Genomic DNA, 14421 nt, shown 5'->3' with positions numbered 1-14421 from the left:
TGTTGGGCTCTGTTTCAGTACATATTTTCTGGTGTATCTCCACCGCTTGGAGTGCTGTTAGATATCATAACCTTGAGTTGTTACACTTTGGTTAGTCTACCCGACGCTAGCATGTCATCAGCCGTGGACCACCCTTTCGTAGCCCCGCAGCTACGCAGTTAGCTCCGTGTGGCCGCTAATGAGAGCAACCGGCGGGCTACACGTCGTCCACGGAATGCCGCGGAGGAAGAAAAACGGCCAGAGCCCGGCCAGAGTCCCCAGCGGGCCGCCAGAGGGGGGGAGTTACCGACTACCTCAGGGATTTGACGGTGCAATGGCGAACAACGTTCCGTCCAGCACCTCGCTGCCCAACTCCGTCCAGGAGAAAATCGTGAAGAGCATGCAGGAGATGTTCTCCCACCTGGACCCCGAAGTGATCTACATCGTGCTGTCCGAGTGTGATTTTAAAGGTAGTTAACGTCAACACGGAAGTCGAGCCGTGCAGCCTGCTGTATGACTCCCGGGAATGTTATGTGGTGTAACTTTGCTAACCAGTTAGCTGGGTAGCTTGTTAGCAGGGTATTTCTGACAGTGTTGGAGCGTTTTTACTACATGAGGTGACTATACAGTGGAGGTCTCATGAATACTCGTGACAGTATCAGCAGTAAGTTGAAACGTCGTGTATTTTTTGGTTCACCAACCCACGCATCCTCTCCCACCTGTTGTACCTGTTTAGATAAACTACATTGGCTGTGTGTCATTCCCCAACAGACACGGATGACAAATGCTGCTTGTGCGTTGCGACACAGTGACTTTAAGTCTACTTACTGAGCACCAGGAAGGGTCACCAAGTGAATCCCAAGTCAGTAAAGCACAATGAAAACAAATGACAAACAAGACCAAACACTGCTTTATTGTCCACATTGCTGCCTGATGTAAGAGTAAAAGGCTGGTCCGGATCCGGGGGGCAATAGAAAAGATGTTCAGTCCCAGTCACAAATCCAAGGTGAGATGACTTCAGATTCCTGCCTGAACAGGCTGGAGTTCATGAAATTACACCCTCCAGAATCTACCTCTTGACATAAGACACTTGCACTGCACCAATCTTCACTGTCACATTTACCGTGTAAAGAGCACAATTTTGAGTTGTAACAGAATAATTCCCATAACGCAAATAACTTAAACATTTCTGCTATTTGAAAAACTTAAAAGCATTAGAAGTAGAGCTGCACTAATTAGTTGATTTTAAATGGCTAACTATTTTTATTATCAATTTATCAGTTTGAGTCTTTTTTTCTAGGAAAAAAAGTAAAACATCTGATTCCAGCTTCTTAAATGTGAATGTTTTCTGGTTTCATTGCTCCTCTGTTACAGTAAACTAAATGTCTTTGGGTTGTGGACAAAATAAGACATTTGAGGATGCCATCTTTGGATATGGGAAACACTGATTGACGCCTTTCACCATTTTCTGTACCAAACAATTAATTAGTTTACTGAGAAAATAATTGTCAGATTAATCAACAATGAAAACAGTCATTAGTTGCGACCCTAATTAGGAGCAGGACAGCCAGGTTCTGTAGCAGCACTTATCTAGAGGACACTCACATCTTTCCTATCACCACTTGTCCCCTTAGAGTTTTAGATTTTGATGTAATGGTATTCATCATTGTTGGCTTTGCTGTGGTGTGGCTTATTTTGTTTATTCTTATTGTTAATGCATTTATGTTTTTACCACTTATTTACATTGTTCTGTCTGAGTTTATCAACACAAATTCCTGACAATCCAGTATTGAAACATTGAATTATGGGTTGTAAAGATGAATGTAGTACACTTGACTGACTCACTCTTCTCTTTTCTTGGTGTTTATGTTTTCTTCCTTTGTGTCCTAGTTGAAAATGCGATGGACTCTCTGTTGGAGCTGTCTGTGGCCGCCGAAGGAGCAGCCCCTGTACCTTCTCCTGTTTCAGGCTTTGAGCGCACGGCTGCAGCCCTGCTCAGCCCACACCACTTTTCTGAACCGAGACCAGACCCAGACTCCCCCAGACCACCCCGGCTGCCCTCCTCTCCTCCCTCCGCCAAACTCCTGACAGAAGAGCTGGACCTGCTAGTCGATCAGGAGCTAGAGACACTAACCACACAACAAGACATTAAGGAAGAGCGCCACAGCAGCCAATATTTGTCCTCTTTCCCTCCACCTCCATTCCCACAGCAGACCCTCCCGGAGCTGCTTCAGTCCAGCCTGCAGCCTGGATCTAGAGGGCCCTCTGGTGGCCCGGTTGACCGTTTTTGTGGAGCTTCCCCTTCACTCAACCAGCTTGGCGCCTGGGACAAGGACACCGCTGAGGAGCAGCAGTCTGTGGTGGATTTCACACATCTGATGGCAGAGACACCTGCAGACAAGCCAAAACCTCCTTTGGATCTGGCAGCTTCAGGACGTCCCTCAGCTTTCCAGGTGTATAAAAAGCAGTACCCATCACACACTCTTTCAGACAAGGCTGGAGTTGTCCCCTCTGAAGCGATAGTTGGAGGGGCACGATCTAAGGTGAATATGTCGAATCAGGAGCCGCTTGCCTTCATGCCATCACACTGGAACCTGGATGCACCAGAGTTTTCTCCCTGTATCCAGGGAAACCAGAGGCCAGCATTCATTACCCCTGTGGCTCAAATGCCGTCCAGCTGGCCCAGCCAACCCAGGCAAGCTTCTCCCTGGCTGGGTCAGGGCCCCGTCAGTCAAGCACCTCTCAAACCTTCTGCAACTATTCCAAAGTCCTGGACCCTGCCTGCCCCGCAACCACCTGCGCAGTACAGCAGGCTCCGTCTGGAAGGGAAAGTCCTTGTGCTGCTACGTGGTGCTCCAGGATCTGGCAAGTCAACCTTGGCGAGGTAAGAATGTTGGGATACTCTAAATTGCAATACACTATTGTCTCTAGTATCAAATACTATTCTGAAATGCAGTTTTGCATCCCAGCTGTCAACTTGCCAACAGTGGCAGAATATGAAAGTATTCATTTAGCTTGCAAATGTTTTGTTTTTACCAAGCCAAGAATTCCCAGACACGCTTCATAACAAGGTTGTTCATTCTTGTTTTGTTGGCTTCAACCTTTGGGAGTCATTTTGAAGGTTTGTGCGGTCAGGAACCTCTTACCTCTGTGAGGGGCCTCAGGTCCGGAGGCTTAAGGCTGTGCCAAGATCAAGGCTGAAAACTAAAGCTGGTAATGCTTTGGTCGTTGGTGACATAGCTCTGAAACTGGAAAGTCTGAGAGATGCTGAATGAGTGCACCTGTTTGAAAAGCGTCTTAACACCATGTTATTTTCTTTTGGCTTTTCCTTGATTTTCTTTGTCTCTTCTAACATATTGTGGTTTTCAGGTTTTTACTGTTACTCTGTGCCTTTAGGTGGGTGTGTATGTGCCCCTTTGACTTTGTGTTTGCCAGCTTGCTTGCGTAAAAAGCATCTGGATAATAAAAAAAAAAGGCATAAATGAGGAGAAAAAGACATATTTGAGGAAAGATGTTGCACAGATTGAGTAATGTTAAACACTGGTAAACAATTTCCAATTTGAAATTACTGTGATGCAAGAATTTTTTTTTTGTCTCCAGCATGTTCGCTTTGGCTGTTACAGCATGAAAATAATTAGTTGTTCACTTTGTTTCAATCAAAATGAATAGCAACGAGGGCTGTACCAAGGGTGCAGTTATTCTCTCATCATTATTTTACATATTTATTGGATTATCCTTGTGCCTACATGTATCTATTTTGGCGAAACTGAAAGTTTTACTCATTAGAGATAGTTGATGAAATAAATGCTTTTTATTTCATTTAATCCAGTGAACCACTTTATTTTTAACGGTGATCATTCAAAGACATTCAAAGCTGCATTTGAAAACCTCAGTAGAAGCTAATCAGGGCAATGATTAGCTAAACTACCTGACAAGATCACATTATCTAAATGTAAAACAGATCAGATGTGTCATCAGTGAGATTATTAACCACAAAACCTTTAACAGCCACTGACGCCCAGGACTCATGGACTTTTACTGCAGCATATCACAGCCTGTGTTACATCACTTGGAAGGTGTGAGTGTGTGTGTGTGTGTGTGTGTGTGTGTGTGTTATTCATGTTGTGGGCATATACGGTAAATCTGTTTACACAGTCACATTGTGGGGACTCACCTTCCTTATGGGGACAAAAAGCAAATCCCCATAATGTAAGTCTTTAATTTTTAGAGTTTGGACTTGGATTAAGGTTACATTTTGGTTAAATTTGATATTAGGCAAGTAGTCATAGTTATGGTTTTGGTAAGTCTCCAAGAAATGAATGTAAGTCAGTGTAATGTCCTCTGAAGTGATGAAACTTTGTATGTGTGTCTGCAGAGCTTTGGTCGAACACAACCCAGGTGGAGTTAAACTGTCCACTGATGACTATTTTACCCTTCACGGAGACTATCAGTTTGACCCCACTGCTCTGGGGGAGGCCCACGCGTGGAACCATAAACGGGGTAAACAACACACATAGTTTTGATAAGAAGTGATGGAACAGTAGTAAAATTCCTTTGTGACTTGAAGCTTCTTTTTTTATCTATGTAATTGATTGCCATTGTTTCCCTCTTAAGTGTTTTGTTTTTATTTTACCCCAGTTGCATTAAAAAGACATTGTTTGTTTCTTTTGTTGTTTCTCTCTTGTGCCAACTTCATTCAATAGCCAAGGAGGCTTTTGAAAGGGGCGCTAACCCCATCATCATTGACAACACCAACATGCAGGGCTGGGAGATGAGACCTTACGTGGTTCAGGTCAGTCAGCTTGCCTGCAGTACATAAAGCATGGTGACAGATCTCAATTGGCCGACTCATTCTGCTGTAGCACTAATCCCCCTGAAGAAGAGGTTCATGAAACCCCACTTAAATAACATCTAATGCATGACGATGTAATTGGGTCAGGCTTGAGCCCTGATGGGTCTGCTATCTGTCCTAGGCGCTGAAACATGGATACAAGGTGCTGTTCCGAGAGCCGGACACTTGGTGGAAGAACAAGCCCAGAGAGCTGCAGAGGTGAGAGAGAAAGAGGAATTACTGTAGCTTCTGTGTTTAATGTAGAATATCAGCTTCATCATTTTATGCACATAAAGAGCAAAATGCTGTTGGAGACAATTTCTTATATTCCAGTTTTGTGTCTTGTATCTGTTTGTTTTTTGTGTGTCTGTATGCACATATAGACGGACCACACACAACGTGCAAATAGAAACAATCCGCCGCATGCTCAGTGGGTATGAGCGTTTCGTCACTGTCCAGTCCATCATGGGTTCACAGATGCCTGAGTTTAAGCAGCGCCTCCTTCTGGAGAACACAAGTTCACAGTGAGTGCTGCTGATTTGCTTTAACTCGCCTCTGTCACATTTCATTTGGGTAAAGAAGACCCGGTTTTGACACACATAACTGAAAAAAACATCAAATTATGTTCCATGTGGACCACATGCTTACTTGAACCACGCTTAATTCAAACAGCAGATGGCAAATAGTTTTGTAAACATCAAAGGTAACATTTTCACAAGGTTTAGTATTATGTAGTATTAAAAGAAATGCCCCATTGTAGTTACAATAAAGTAATCTATACAGAACATGAATCATCCAAATCATTAGGCTAAATCAGGTTAATGTTGCTATTGTGCACCCATCATATATGTTAATAGTATGTTTCTCGTTGTCTCTAGGACAGTGTCTTCTGAAGCACCTTGTCCTGACCTTGTAGGGCAGCCTGGATTGACTGAGGAATGCAAGAAATCCCGCCCTCAGCTGTTTTCCTCCCTCCCTGATGTGTCATCTATTGGTCGTTCTAGTGAGGTGGGAATTCAGGAGGATGATGCCCACAAATCTACGGAGTCCCTCAATTTTCAGCCTGCTGGAAGACTCACGAAAAACTGTGAAATGTCTGTCTGGGACAATGACATGGATTTGGGGGAATTAGATTCTGAGTTGGACGCCCAGTTAAAGCTGAATCAGTCAATCATTGGGGATCAGACCATCCCTGACTGTATTGTGGAATCTGTGATGAACGAGGAACATCGTGCAAATGAGCTACCTGTGGCTTTCTCTGAGGCTATTGGACAAAGAGTGAGGAGAGAAAGGCCAAGCAGGAGGTCTGGTTTTGACAAGCTGGAGCCTGCAGATCTGGTGAAAGATACTAACCAATCAGACATCGCAGCAAACGAGAAAGAAAAGACAAAGGAAGAGGAAGCAGAAGACACGGTGAGGGATAGAGGAGACAAGGGAATACCTAAGATGTTGGATTTTGTTGGAGATTGGCCCTCTGAAGGGTCCCTGGAGCAGCGACAGGTGAGGAGTAGAAAAAGACATAAAGAAGGAAATGGGAAGGAAGATGAAGATGTGTCTGGAGAAGCTAACGAAAATAAAACAAAAATACAGTCCGGGCGCAATGTAACAGAGTTTCAGAAGCTTCTTGACCTCATTCAGACTGGTGTAGCTGTCGTTCAGACCGGCTCCTCCTGTTCATCCTCCCTTTCCCCAAGCTCTGGAGGGGAATTGGACAAAGACGAGGAAGCTGGTGGCAGGTTTGAGGAATCCCACGGCAGTAGATCTAACGGTGAGGAGAGAGAAGTAAACATGAACAGGATGAACAGCAGCAGAGGTGAATTACCTGACTGTGTGTTAGACTGGAAGGCAGCTGACTCTTGTAAGGTAAGAGAATGGAGAATTGATCATCTGGAGGCACTTAAGCCTGAAAATGAAGCAAGTTGTAGCACAAGAGAGGATGATATAATGTTAGAGATTGGCAGAGAAACAGAATCTGTGGATCTGAAATCAGCCAACCCAACAGTTCCCCTCTCAGCTCCTACTGCTGATTCACCAGTTATCTCCATAACTGTCGAGGCAAATGTATGCCATGATGCAGTGGGAAGCTGTGACATTGAAGGAGAGCCTGGTACTGGTCCTGCTGATGTGGGCACGAATGACTGCACAGAGAATGTCAGAGAGACTAGAGTTGGGCCTGATGGCAGTCATGTTAGTGAGATGTGTCAGAGTCCTGTGTGTGAGGGCTCTATGGAAGCAGAAAGTGGTGCTTTCAGCGGAGGAAGTCAGGAGAGAAAGCACCGTCAGGGTCGTAGATCAGGCAAACAGTGCAAACTAGCCCTCACCTTTACCCAAAACTGTCCTGCTGCTTCACTGAATACTCTCGAATCATGTCCCAATACCACTGCCCAAAACATAAACAGTAGTCAGAATAGCATTAGCACAGATGTTGAACTTAACCTCAGTCCTAACTGCAACACCAACCTTCGCCTTGAACCAAATTTTGACCCGTTCACTGAGTCCAAATCTGAGATACATCTGCCTCCTTCCCCACTTCCTTTGGAATGCTGCCCCACCCAAACAGAACCACAAGACTTTGCCTTCCTTTGGCGTCTGAATCGTCGAGACAGACCTGATGAAGCAGCCGTCACTGAGTACGGTAAGCCTAGTTACATCGCAGTCCTGTGTGGCGACTCTTCTCGCTTTGTGCCGGAGCTCTCCTCGGCCGTTTCTGCAGGGGTTGCAGTTCACCCCTCCAGCCACAGAGAGGTACCCTACCGCGTGTTGCATGAGAAAGGCACACAGGTGGAAGAGAATGAGGTCGGCGCAGCTCAAGACCGCCTTGAGAGCCTGGGTATTCTCAGTCGCCATTTTAAACTGGTGAGTTTTGATACGTTGGAGGATCTGTATGACAAATGCCATCAGGACCTAGAATGGACCACCAACCTGCTGTTAGACTCTGGAGAGAGGTTCTTCAGACATGAAGATGGCGAGAAAGAGGAGGAGGACCAGAATGCATCCACTCTGTGTGGAGCTTTAGCCAAAGCTGTAGAAACCAGGTTATGTCTGAATGTGTTAGATGAGCATCACCCTGAAGACTGGCCAACTGGGTTTGAGGAGGAGCCTCAGCAGTCAAACTTTGGGACTGTTGGCGAATCAGATGAGAGCCCCAGTAATGCAGATGAACAAAATTTTGAAGGTGCAGCTGTTTCAATTAGAAACAGACATCATCCGGATAAAGCCTCACACTTAGAAAAACCTCCTCAACCAGAACTTTGTCTTCCTCAAGTAGTGAATGAGGGAAAAAAGTGTGGCGACACTGAACTGGCATCAGAAGCGGACCTAGAAGGCGGCGCTTGGGGTGGAAGCTTTGATGATGGAGTAATAATTGAAGAGTCAGGAGTTGAAATTGCGGAAGACATTGTCGACCTGGATGAGGTCAAGCGGCTGCTAGATGAGTTGGAGAGAGAGGAAAGACAGAAGGAGGAGGAGAGGATGAAAAGGAGGCACATGGACGAGAGAAGGAATCGACACCTGGACATTCAAAGTGTGGAGCTGAAACTACCCACTGAGGTGGCACTACAGCTAACAGAGCTGTTCGGTCCTGTTGGAGTAGACCCAGGTAACCAACACACCAGTGCCACACTGAAAATACCCTTTTTAACTGCTAAATTCAGAGCTCAAATGACAGTGCAGGCTTAAGGCTTCAGTATGCTTCAGGTTGACTAGGTTGTGTGACGTGTTGTCCATTGAATGGGATTGTTAGATTGTCCGTTTCGTAAAATTACAAAGAATGTTGCAACGCGGTGCTCGAGATTCTGCCATCTGAAAGGAGTTTTTATACTATGATAAGCACTTCGTTTGAAACATCCTGAGGCCTTTCGTTTTCATTCATGAACTGCTGAACCAATAAAAATGTTAATACTTAAAGGCATCTGTCCTCTCTGGTCCACAATATTTAGGTGCATGCTTCGCTGATGACTGTGCAGTGCAGATGGACCTGAGCCTGGCGAAACTGCTCCATCAGAAGTGGAAGGAAACCATTCAGGTGAGCTCCTTAGCAGCTATAATCGATATTTTATAGTAACAACTTATCAAGTGATGATGTGAAAGGGGTCACTTACAGTGATGAAACTATGGAGAATTATTACCTGAATGTGCAGCTCACTGAGTTTCAGCTCATTGTTCAGCTGTCTGGTCCACACCTCCACTGTTGTGGTTCACTGTCATCACTCTCATTGCATGATTTTCAGATTGCTTTCAGTGAAAAAGCTCTAAAAACTCACTGTGCACTACCTGCTCAGTACCAAACTGCAGAAAGACACAGTTAGCAACGAGATGGTGAATCTGTGTGGCATCAACTAAAGTGCCAGATATTTCTCTCAGCAGTTGGTAGAGACCAAAAAGAGAGCTGAAAGAGATTGAATATTCGACTTACATTCATCAAGTGGCCAGAAAATCCATATGAATGTTGCTCCATAACTGCTGGATGTGTAAATAAGCAACTGTTTGCTAATCAGTTGATCAACTTAAAAAGATGATCATGTGTCAATGTTGTGTTCATGTGCTGCTGCCCCCAAGTGGCCAAAAACAATCAGTTATTGCAGGTTTAATATCTGGCAGTGGTATTTTATTGGCATCAGTTCTATCCATGCAATTGTAAATCTACCTTTTTCTGAGTCACTCTCCATTCGCTAATTTGACTGTGAATGCTGTTTTACAGGAAAAGCAGAGACAAGCAACCCTTTCCTTTCATTTGCTTCAGGAAAGTAAGTTCACACACACACACACACACACACACACACACACACACACACACACTTAGACACAAACTTAAGATGCATGGAGCATCATGGAATAATAACAGCAGCACACATATGCTGAGTACATGATCAGTCTCGTGTTAAATACACACTTATACACAAGCACACACACGTGCAGTATACACAGATATAAACATGCATATAAACTCAAGCATTGTTTGTGCATGGTTTGTTTTCTCAGTTGTTTAAACCTGAATCTGTTTCATCCGTGTGTTTGTTTGGTTATTTTGCCCTGAATTCAAAAGCCTAAACGTTACTGGGTCTCCAAGATGGACTGTATCGAGTAGTTTGAAGCTTCATTCATAACAACATTCAAATTCTAAACCAACAGTTGATTAATCATAAAATTGTGATCTTTATTGCAACTTCAGCTGCATCTGCTGCCTTACCTCAAATCGCAGCTCCGCTTGCTCACCGGGGCAGCTCCAGTCTGCGAATATGGCATAAAATCCTTTTGTTTGACAAACACTGAGTGCTGCCCTTTGAATGTGTAGGTTCAGTACACTGGGGTGAGTCACAGGCGGCCAAAGCTGGGCCACAAGACTGGACACAGCAGGCACCTTTCCTGATCAGTGCAGATGGCTACGCGTCGCTGGACAACCAACCAGAGGCCTGGAATCAGATGCCGTTCATGGATCACTGGAATGTGTCCCGCCCACACATCTCCCTTAGAGATATTATAAAAGAGGAGCAGGCTTTGCAGAAGAATGTGGAAAAGGTAACACAAACGCATGCTGCACCTGCAGACTGGAGTATTTTCTGTCACGCAAACATCTTGAATAACATTATCTTGGTTTGTTTTAACCCCTTTCAAACTCTCCTTTTTTCAGACCAGACAAAGTCGTGCAGACCTCGACCGGCGTGACGGAGCAGCCCTGTTGAAAGAGAATCAGCTGTACTCCCTCTTCCCCAACATTGACAGACATTTCCTCCAGGACATCTTCAGAGACCACAAGTAAGTGGCACAAAAACCAGTTTTGGTCTCTGTAGCTAATTTCCCTGTTCATGATATTTAACTTACACATTTAAATTACATTAAGTTGTAAAGTTATGCATAGTTAAAGTTATGTCACCTGTGGGTGACATCACAGAGTCTGCATCCATGGTTTATACAGTCTATGCTCCTGATACACTTGTGCATGTGTTTACAGTTACAGCCTGACCCAGACAGAGCTGTTCCTTCGCTCTCTACTGGACGAGGAGCCAGTCAAGACAGTGGTCGCCCCAGAGGCACCACCGTCTGACCACCACAGAGCGGCCAGCAGGGAGAGGGAGAAGGTATTCACAAACACAGGCAGAGAAACAAACAAACAGCGGGACAGAACAAATGTTCCGCATATGTAACACATGTACTATGCAGACTCATGTATAATCTGTACGCTTAAAAGGAAACATCCCTCAGTGTCTACAAACTGCATCTGCAAGTGACCGCATCACAACATACGTTACTGAAGACTTTTTCCACCCTTAATTAGCTAATCAGGCTGTATCACTCTGTCCCTATTTAATTTTTCAGAGGCAGAAGCCCCGAGAGTTGATCGTTCCCAACTACCAGGATACAGAGGACCCAGAGTATGAGGACTTCAGGGCTGAGGCCAGCCTGCAGAGGAGACGACAGCTTGAGAGCTTCTCCAAGGCTGCTGAGGCCTTCAAGCAAGGACGCAAAGAAGTGGCCTCATTTTACGCACAGCAGGTGAGGAGCTGAACGTTTTACTACAATACTTTCCCTGGGAAGTATCTAGCTTTATTGTTTGTTTTGGAGGTGCAGCTTGTCTTTTATTAATGAATTCTCAGTAAATGAATTTGTATCACCTCCTGCGTAGGGACACCTCCATGGCAGGCGGATGCGTGAGGCCAATCACCGTGCAGCAGTTCAGATCTTTGAGAGGGTCAACTCATCGCTGCTGCCCAGTAACATCCTGGACCTCCATGGGCTGCATGTAGATGAGGCCCTGCAGCATCTTGCCCAAGTTTTACAGGACAAAACCACAGGTGATGGACAATATACTGTGCTGTACACACTAGGGATGTAACAACATATGGAATCGTGTGATATATTGATAGAAATATGGCTGGCTATTGCTGAGGTTTTGAAATCATGCTGTTTCAGAGCGGGAGCTCCACATCAATGTTGCAAGCACGATTTTCTGTAGCTGACTTCTGCGACATCATCAATGTCATCAATGCAAAATCATGTTAATAAGATCATGTTTTCTCATTAAAAAATGGCAAAAGCCACGAAAGATCAAGCTGATAAAACAATGTTTCAGAGGTCTCTAGGACCCCAAACATGGGTGGGTTTGCTCTACTGTTAACTGTTTTGTGTTTTGTTCTTCTTTGGCTTCTTTCTGTGTAGACTGTGAGCAGGGTCTGTGTCGACCTCAGCTCTCTGTCATCACAGGAAGAGGGAACCACAGCCAGGGGGGCGTGGCCCGCATCCGCCCCGCCGTTATAGACTACCTCACCAACAAACACTACAGGTCCATACACACACACACACACACACACACACACACACACACACACACACACACACTAACAAATGCAAAGCCTATGCACAGCATAGATACAGCATCCTCACCCACCTTTTCTCCTATCTCTCTATCTCTCAGGTTCACTGAGCCAAAGCCAGGTCTCGTGTTAGTTTCTTTGAAGTGAGAAGAACCTGTTGTGTTGGATTCAAGCTGCTCTGGAGGACAACTCTCGCTCTCTCTTTCTACACCACAGAAGTACATACAGTACATACAGTATGGTACAATCTGTCTCCCTGATTCTTCCATCTGTCAGTCTTCCTTTCTTTGGTTAATTTGAGTTCAATACTTAATCTTAATTCAGATCTTAATAAGAATAGTTTCTCTGTTGTGTTGATGAAGGTCACTGCATTGGTGCCAAACATGACTGAGGTATTTTATGCATCTGTAAAGCTAGAATGTATGTACATTTTATATTTAAAAATGTTTTATAGTGTGGTGTTTTGCTTTATGACTTTTAAGGAGTATGGAACAGTCCCTGCGTTTTGAAGGTTCCACATTACATCAGGTGTTCCTTCAAACATTTACTAATCTGGAGACTGGTCTGAGACAAAATGTAAGGATTTTGTGAACTCTGAAGGGAATCATGATTGCGTGTTGTTAGCTTGGAGGATGCTCTCTATGATTTTAAGTCATATGGCATTCTTAACTTAAATATTTTTTGTGACACTACTTCTGCATTTCAGGGATTGTCCTTTGAGAAGTTATGATGAAAAGGAAGAGACTTTCTTTTTTTTCCCTCTTGGTTGTGTTGTTACAGTGCCTCCTTCACTACCAGGTAAACTTGAAACTGTTCAGGTGATCACAAGGTCGTTGGATCGTTCGAACGCCCTCCACTCTGAGCTCTGCAGCAGTCAGTCTCCTTTGTCTTAGCAGCTGCCTCAGCAACTGTGTTCATTTACATGTAGGCTTAAGGCCGAGCCAGGCTTAGCTGCTAATGTGTTGATATTCAAACTCAGGTAAAGATTTGACAATGTTAGGTTTTCTTTTCTTACAAGGCCAGTTGATTGTGTCCAGCCTGTTCCTGCTAGCTTTTTTTTAACACATTGTGCCAAATTTTGTAGCAGTAGTATTCCTCAGGTTGCTACACTAGTTTTGTAGGTTTAAAGTCACTTCAGTTTTCTATCTATGTGTGATATTTTTAACCGAGGTGGAACAAACATTTGACATTTTCCTGATTGTACATAATGTGAAAACATTAATTGTAAAGAGAAAATTGTATTTTTTTTTTATTAATGTGTTCAAATGGTTTTGCAGAGAATATTGTGGAATAAAATTCTATATGTTTACAGTTTAAGACTTCAGATTTTCTCTGGTGTGAATGTAGCTTTGATAGTTACTGAGGAGCAATCTCTCATGTTTTGACCATATGAACTGCAGGTTTATTCACACACACAACTGAAGTGTTTGGAACTGATCAAAGTGGAAAAATAAGCTCATCACTGCTGTGTCAAAACGAGCCATTAGAAAACAGTGATGAGCAGACTTAGATAGTTGATATTGGTCTATATATCAAAACGTGCCAGTTTGGGGGTGAAATCATGTATGTTATGCCTTTTGAAGTGGTAATGATGCTGATAAAGAGGGACAGTATAATGTATGCCATCTACAATTATGCTTTTTCCATGTCAACTTGAAGAAATCATGTTCTACAAATGACAACTATTGTTGTTTCCTGACCTGCCAAACATGTACGTGTGGACAGTTTTTGTATAAAGCCAAATTTAATCAATCTCACTTTGGGACAAAAGTCGGACATCCCATCAGCATAGTTTATGATTGGACTTAAGGGGTTTGGAAACCCTGTGAAAGACAGTCATTTAGATGTACCAGGACTGTGGTGGAGGATAAACCCTTGAATTCGAGCACATGTCAAAACCACAAGAATGTGTATTGTTATCATGGCACAGCCTGACATTTGTGCACTTTATGCACACTTTAACAGGCAGGAGCCGGGGATCGAATGCTCAACCATTTGATTAGTAGACGACCTCCTGAGCCCCAATGCAGCATTGCTAAACACTAAACTCCTAAACACTTGGACTCATGATGTTAAATACAATGCAACAGATCTAAAGATATCCTCTTTTTTTTTTTTTATTAATTAGGTCATGCTAGTAGTGGCTAATGTAACCTGGAGCTGCTAGCCTCAAGCAGAGATGAGGAGGGGGGTGGAGAGGTCCGCTCAATGCTTCTTTCAAACTGCACTCTCCCCCCCCCCCCCCCCCCCCCCCGATTTTTTTTTTTTTTCATTTTCAGGCTTCTAGTTCTCAAACTCAAG

At 44.0% G+C, this 14421-nt stretch overlaps 1 protein-coding gene across 2 annotated transcripts; it reads left to right on the top strand.

Annotated features, from left to right (window-relative positions):
* Positions 1 to 62: 62 nt before the first annotated feature.
* n4bp2 (NEDD4 binding protein 2) lies at positions 63 to 13437 on the top strand. Of its 2 annotated transcripts, none has more exons than XM_076728490.1 (16): positions 63 to 449; positions 1870 to 2863; positions 4355 to 4479; positions 4683 to 4771; positions 4953 to 5029; positions 5194 to 5334; positions 5689 to 8408; positions 8749 to 8834; positions 9510 to 9555; positions 10104 to 10327; positions 10440 to 10564; positions 10761 to 10887; positions 11126 to 11302; positions 11433 to 11601; positions 11966 to 12089; positions 12222 to 13437. In XM_076728490.1, exons 1-16 carry the CDS (start codon positions 179 to 181, stop codon positions 12265 to 12267), a joined length of 5541 nt encoding a protein of 1846 aa, XP_076584605.1. In that variant the 5' UTR covers positions 63 to 178; the 3' UTR covers positions 12268 to 13437. The 2 variants fall into 2 exon arrangements, with proteins under 2 accessions (XP_076584605.1, XP_076584606.1); XM_076728491.1 differs by lacking the exon at positions 63 to 449 and adding an exon at positions 823 to 985.
* The last annotated feature ends 984 nt before the right edge of the window (positions 13438 to 14421 follow it).

The sequence above is a fragment of the Chaetodon auriga genome, chromosome 4, assembly GCF_051107435.1.
Source record: "Chaetodon auriga isolate fChaAug3 chromosome 4, fChaAug3.hap1, whole genome shotgun sequence".
Taxonomy (NCBI): domain Eukaryota; kingdom Metazoa; phylum Chordata; class Actinopteri; order Chaetodontiformes; family Chaetodontidae; genus Chaetodon; species Chaetodon auriga.
The sequence above is the reverse complement of the archived record's forward strand: the minus strand, read 5'-3'. Positions and strand labels throughout refer to the sequence as shown.

What these genes read in the sequence shown, in the direction of transcription:
- n4bp2 (XM_076728490.1), top strand. Translation starts at nt 179, where the DNA reads ATGAGAGCAACCGGCGGGCTACACGTCGTCCACGGAATGCCGCGGAGG. An exon ending in CGCGTGGAACCATAAACGGG is followed by an intron (nt 4,480 to 4,682) that starts GTAAACAACACA and finishes TTCATTCAATAG; the next exon opens with CCAAGGAGGCTTTTGAAAGG. An exon ending in AGTGGAAGGAAACCATTCAG is followed by an intron (nt 8,835 to 9,509) that starts GTGAGCTCCTTA and finishes GCTGTTTTACAG; the next exon opens with GAAAAGCAGAGACAAGCAAC.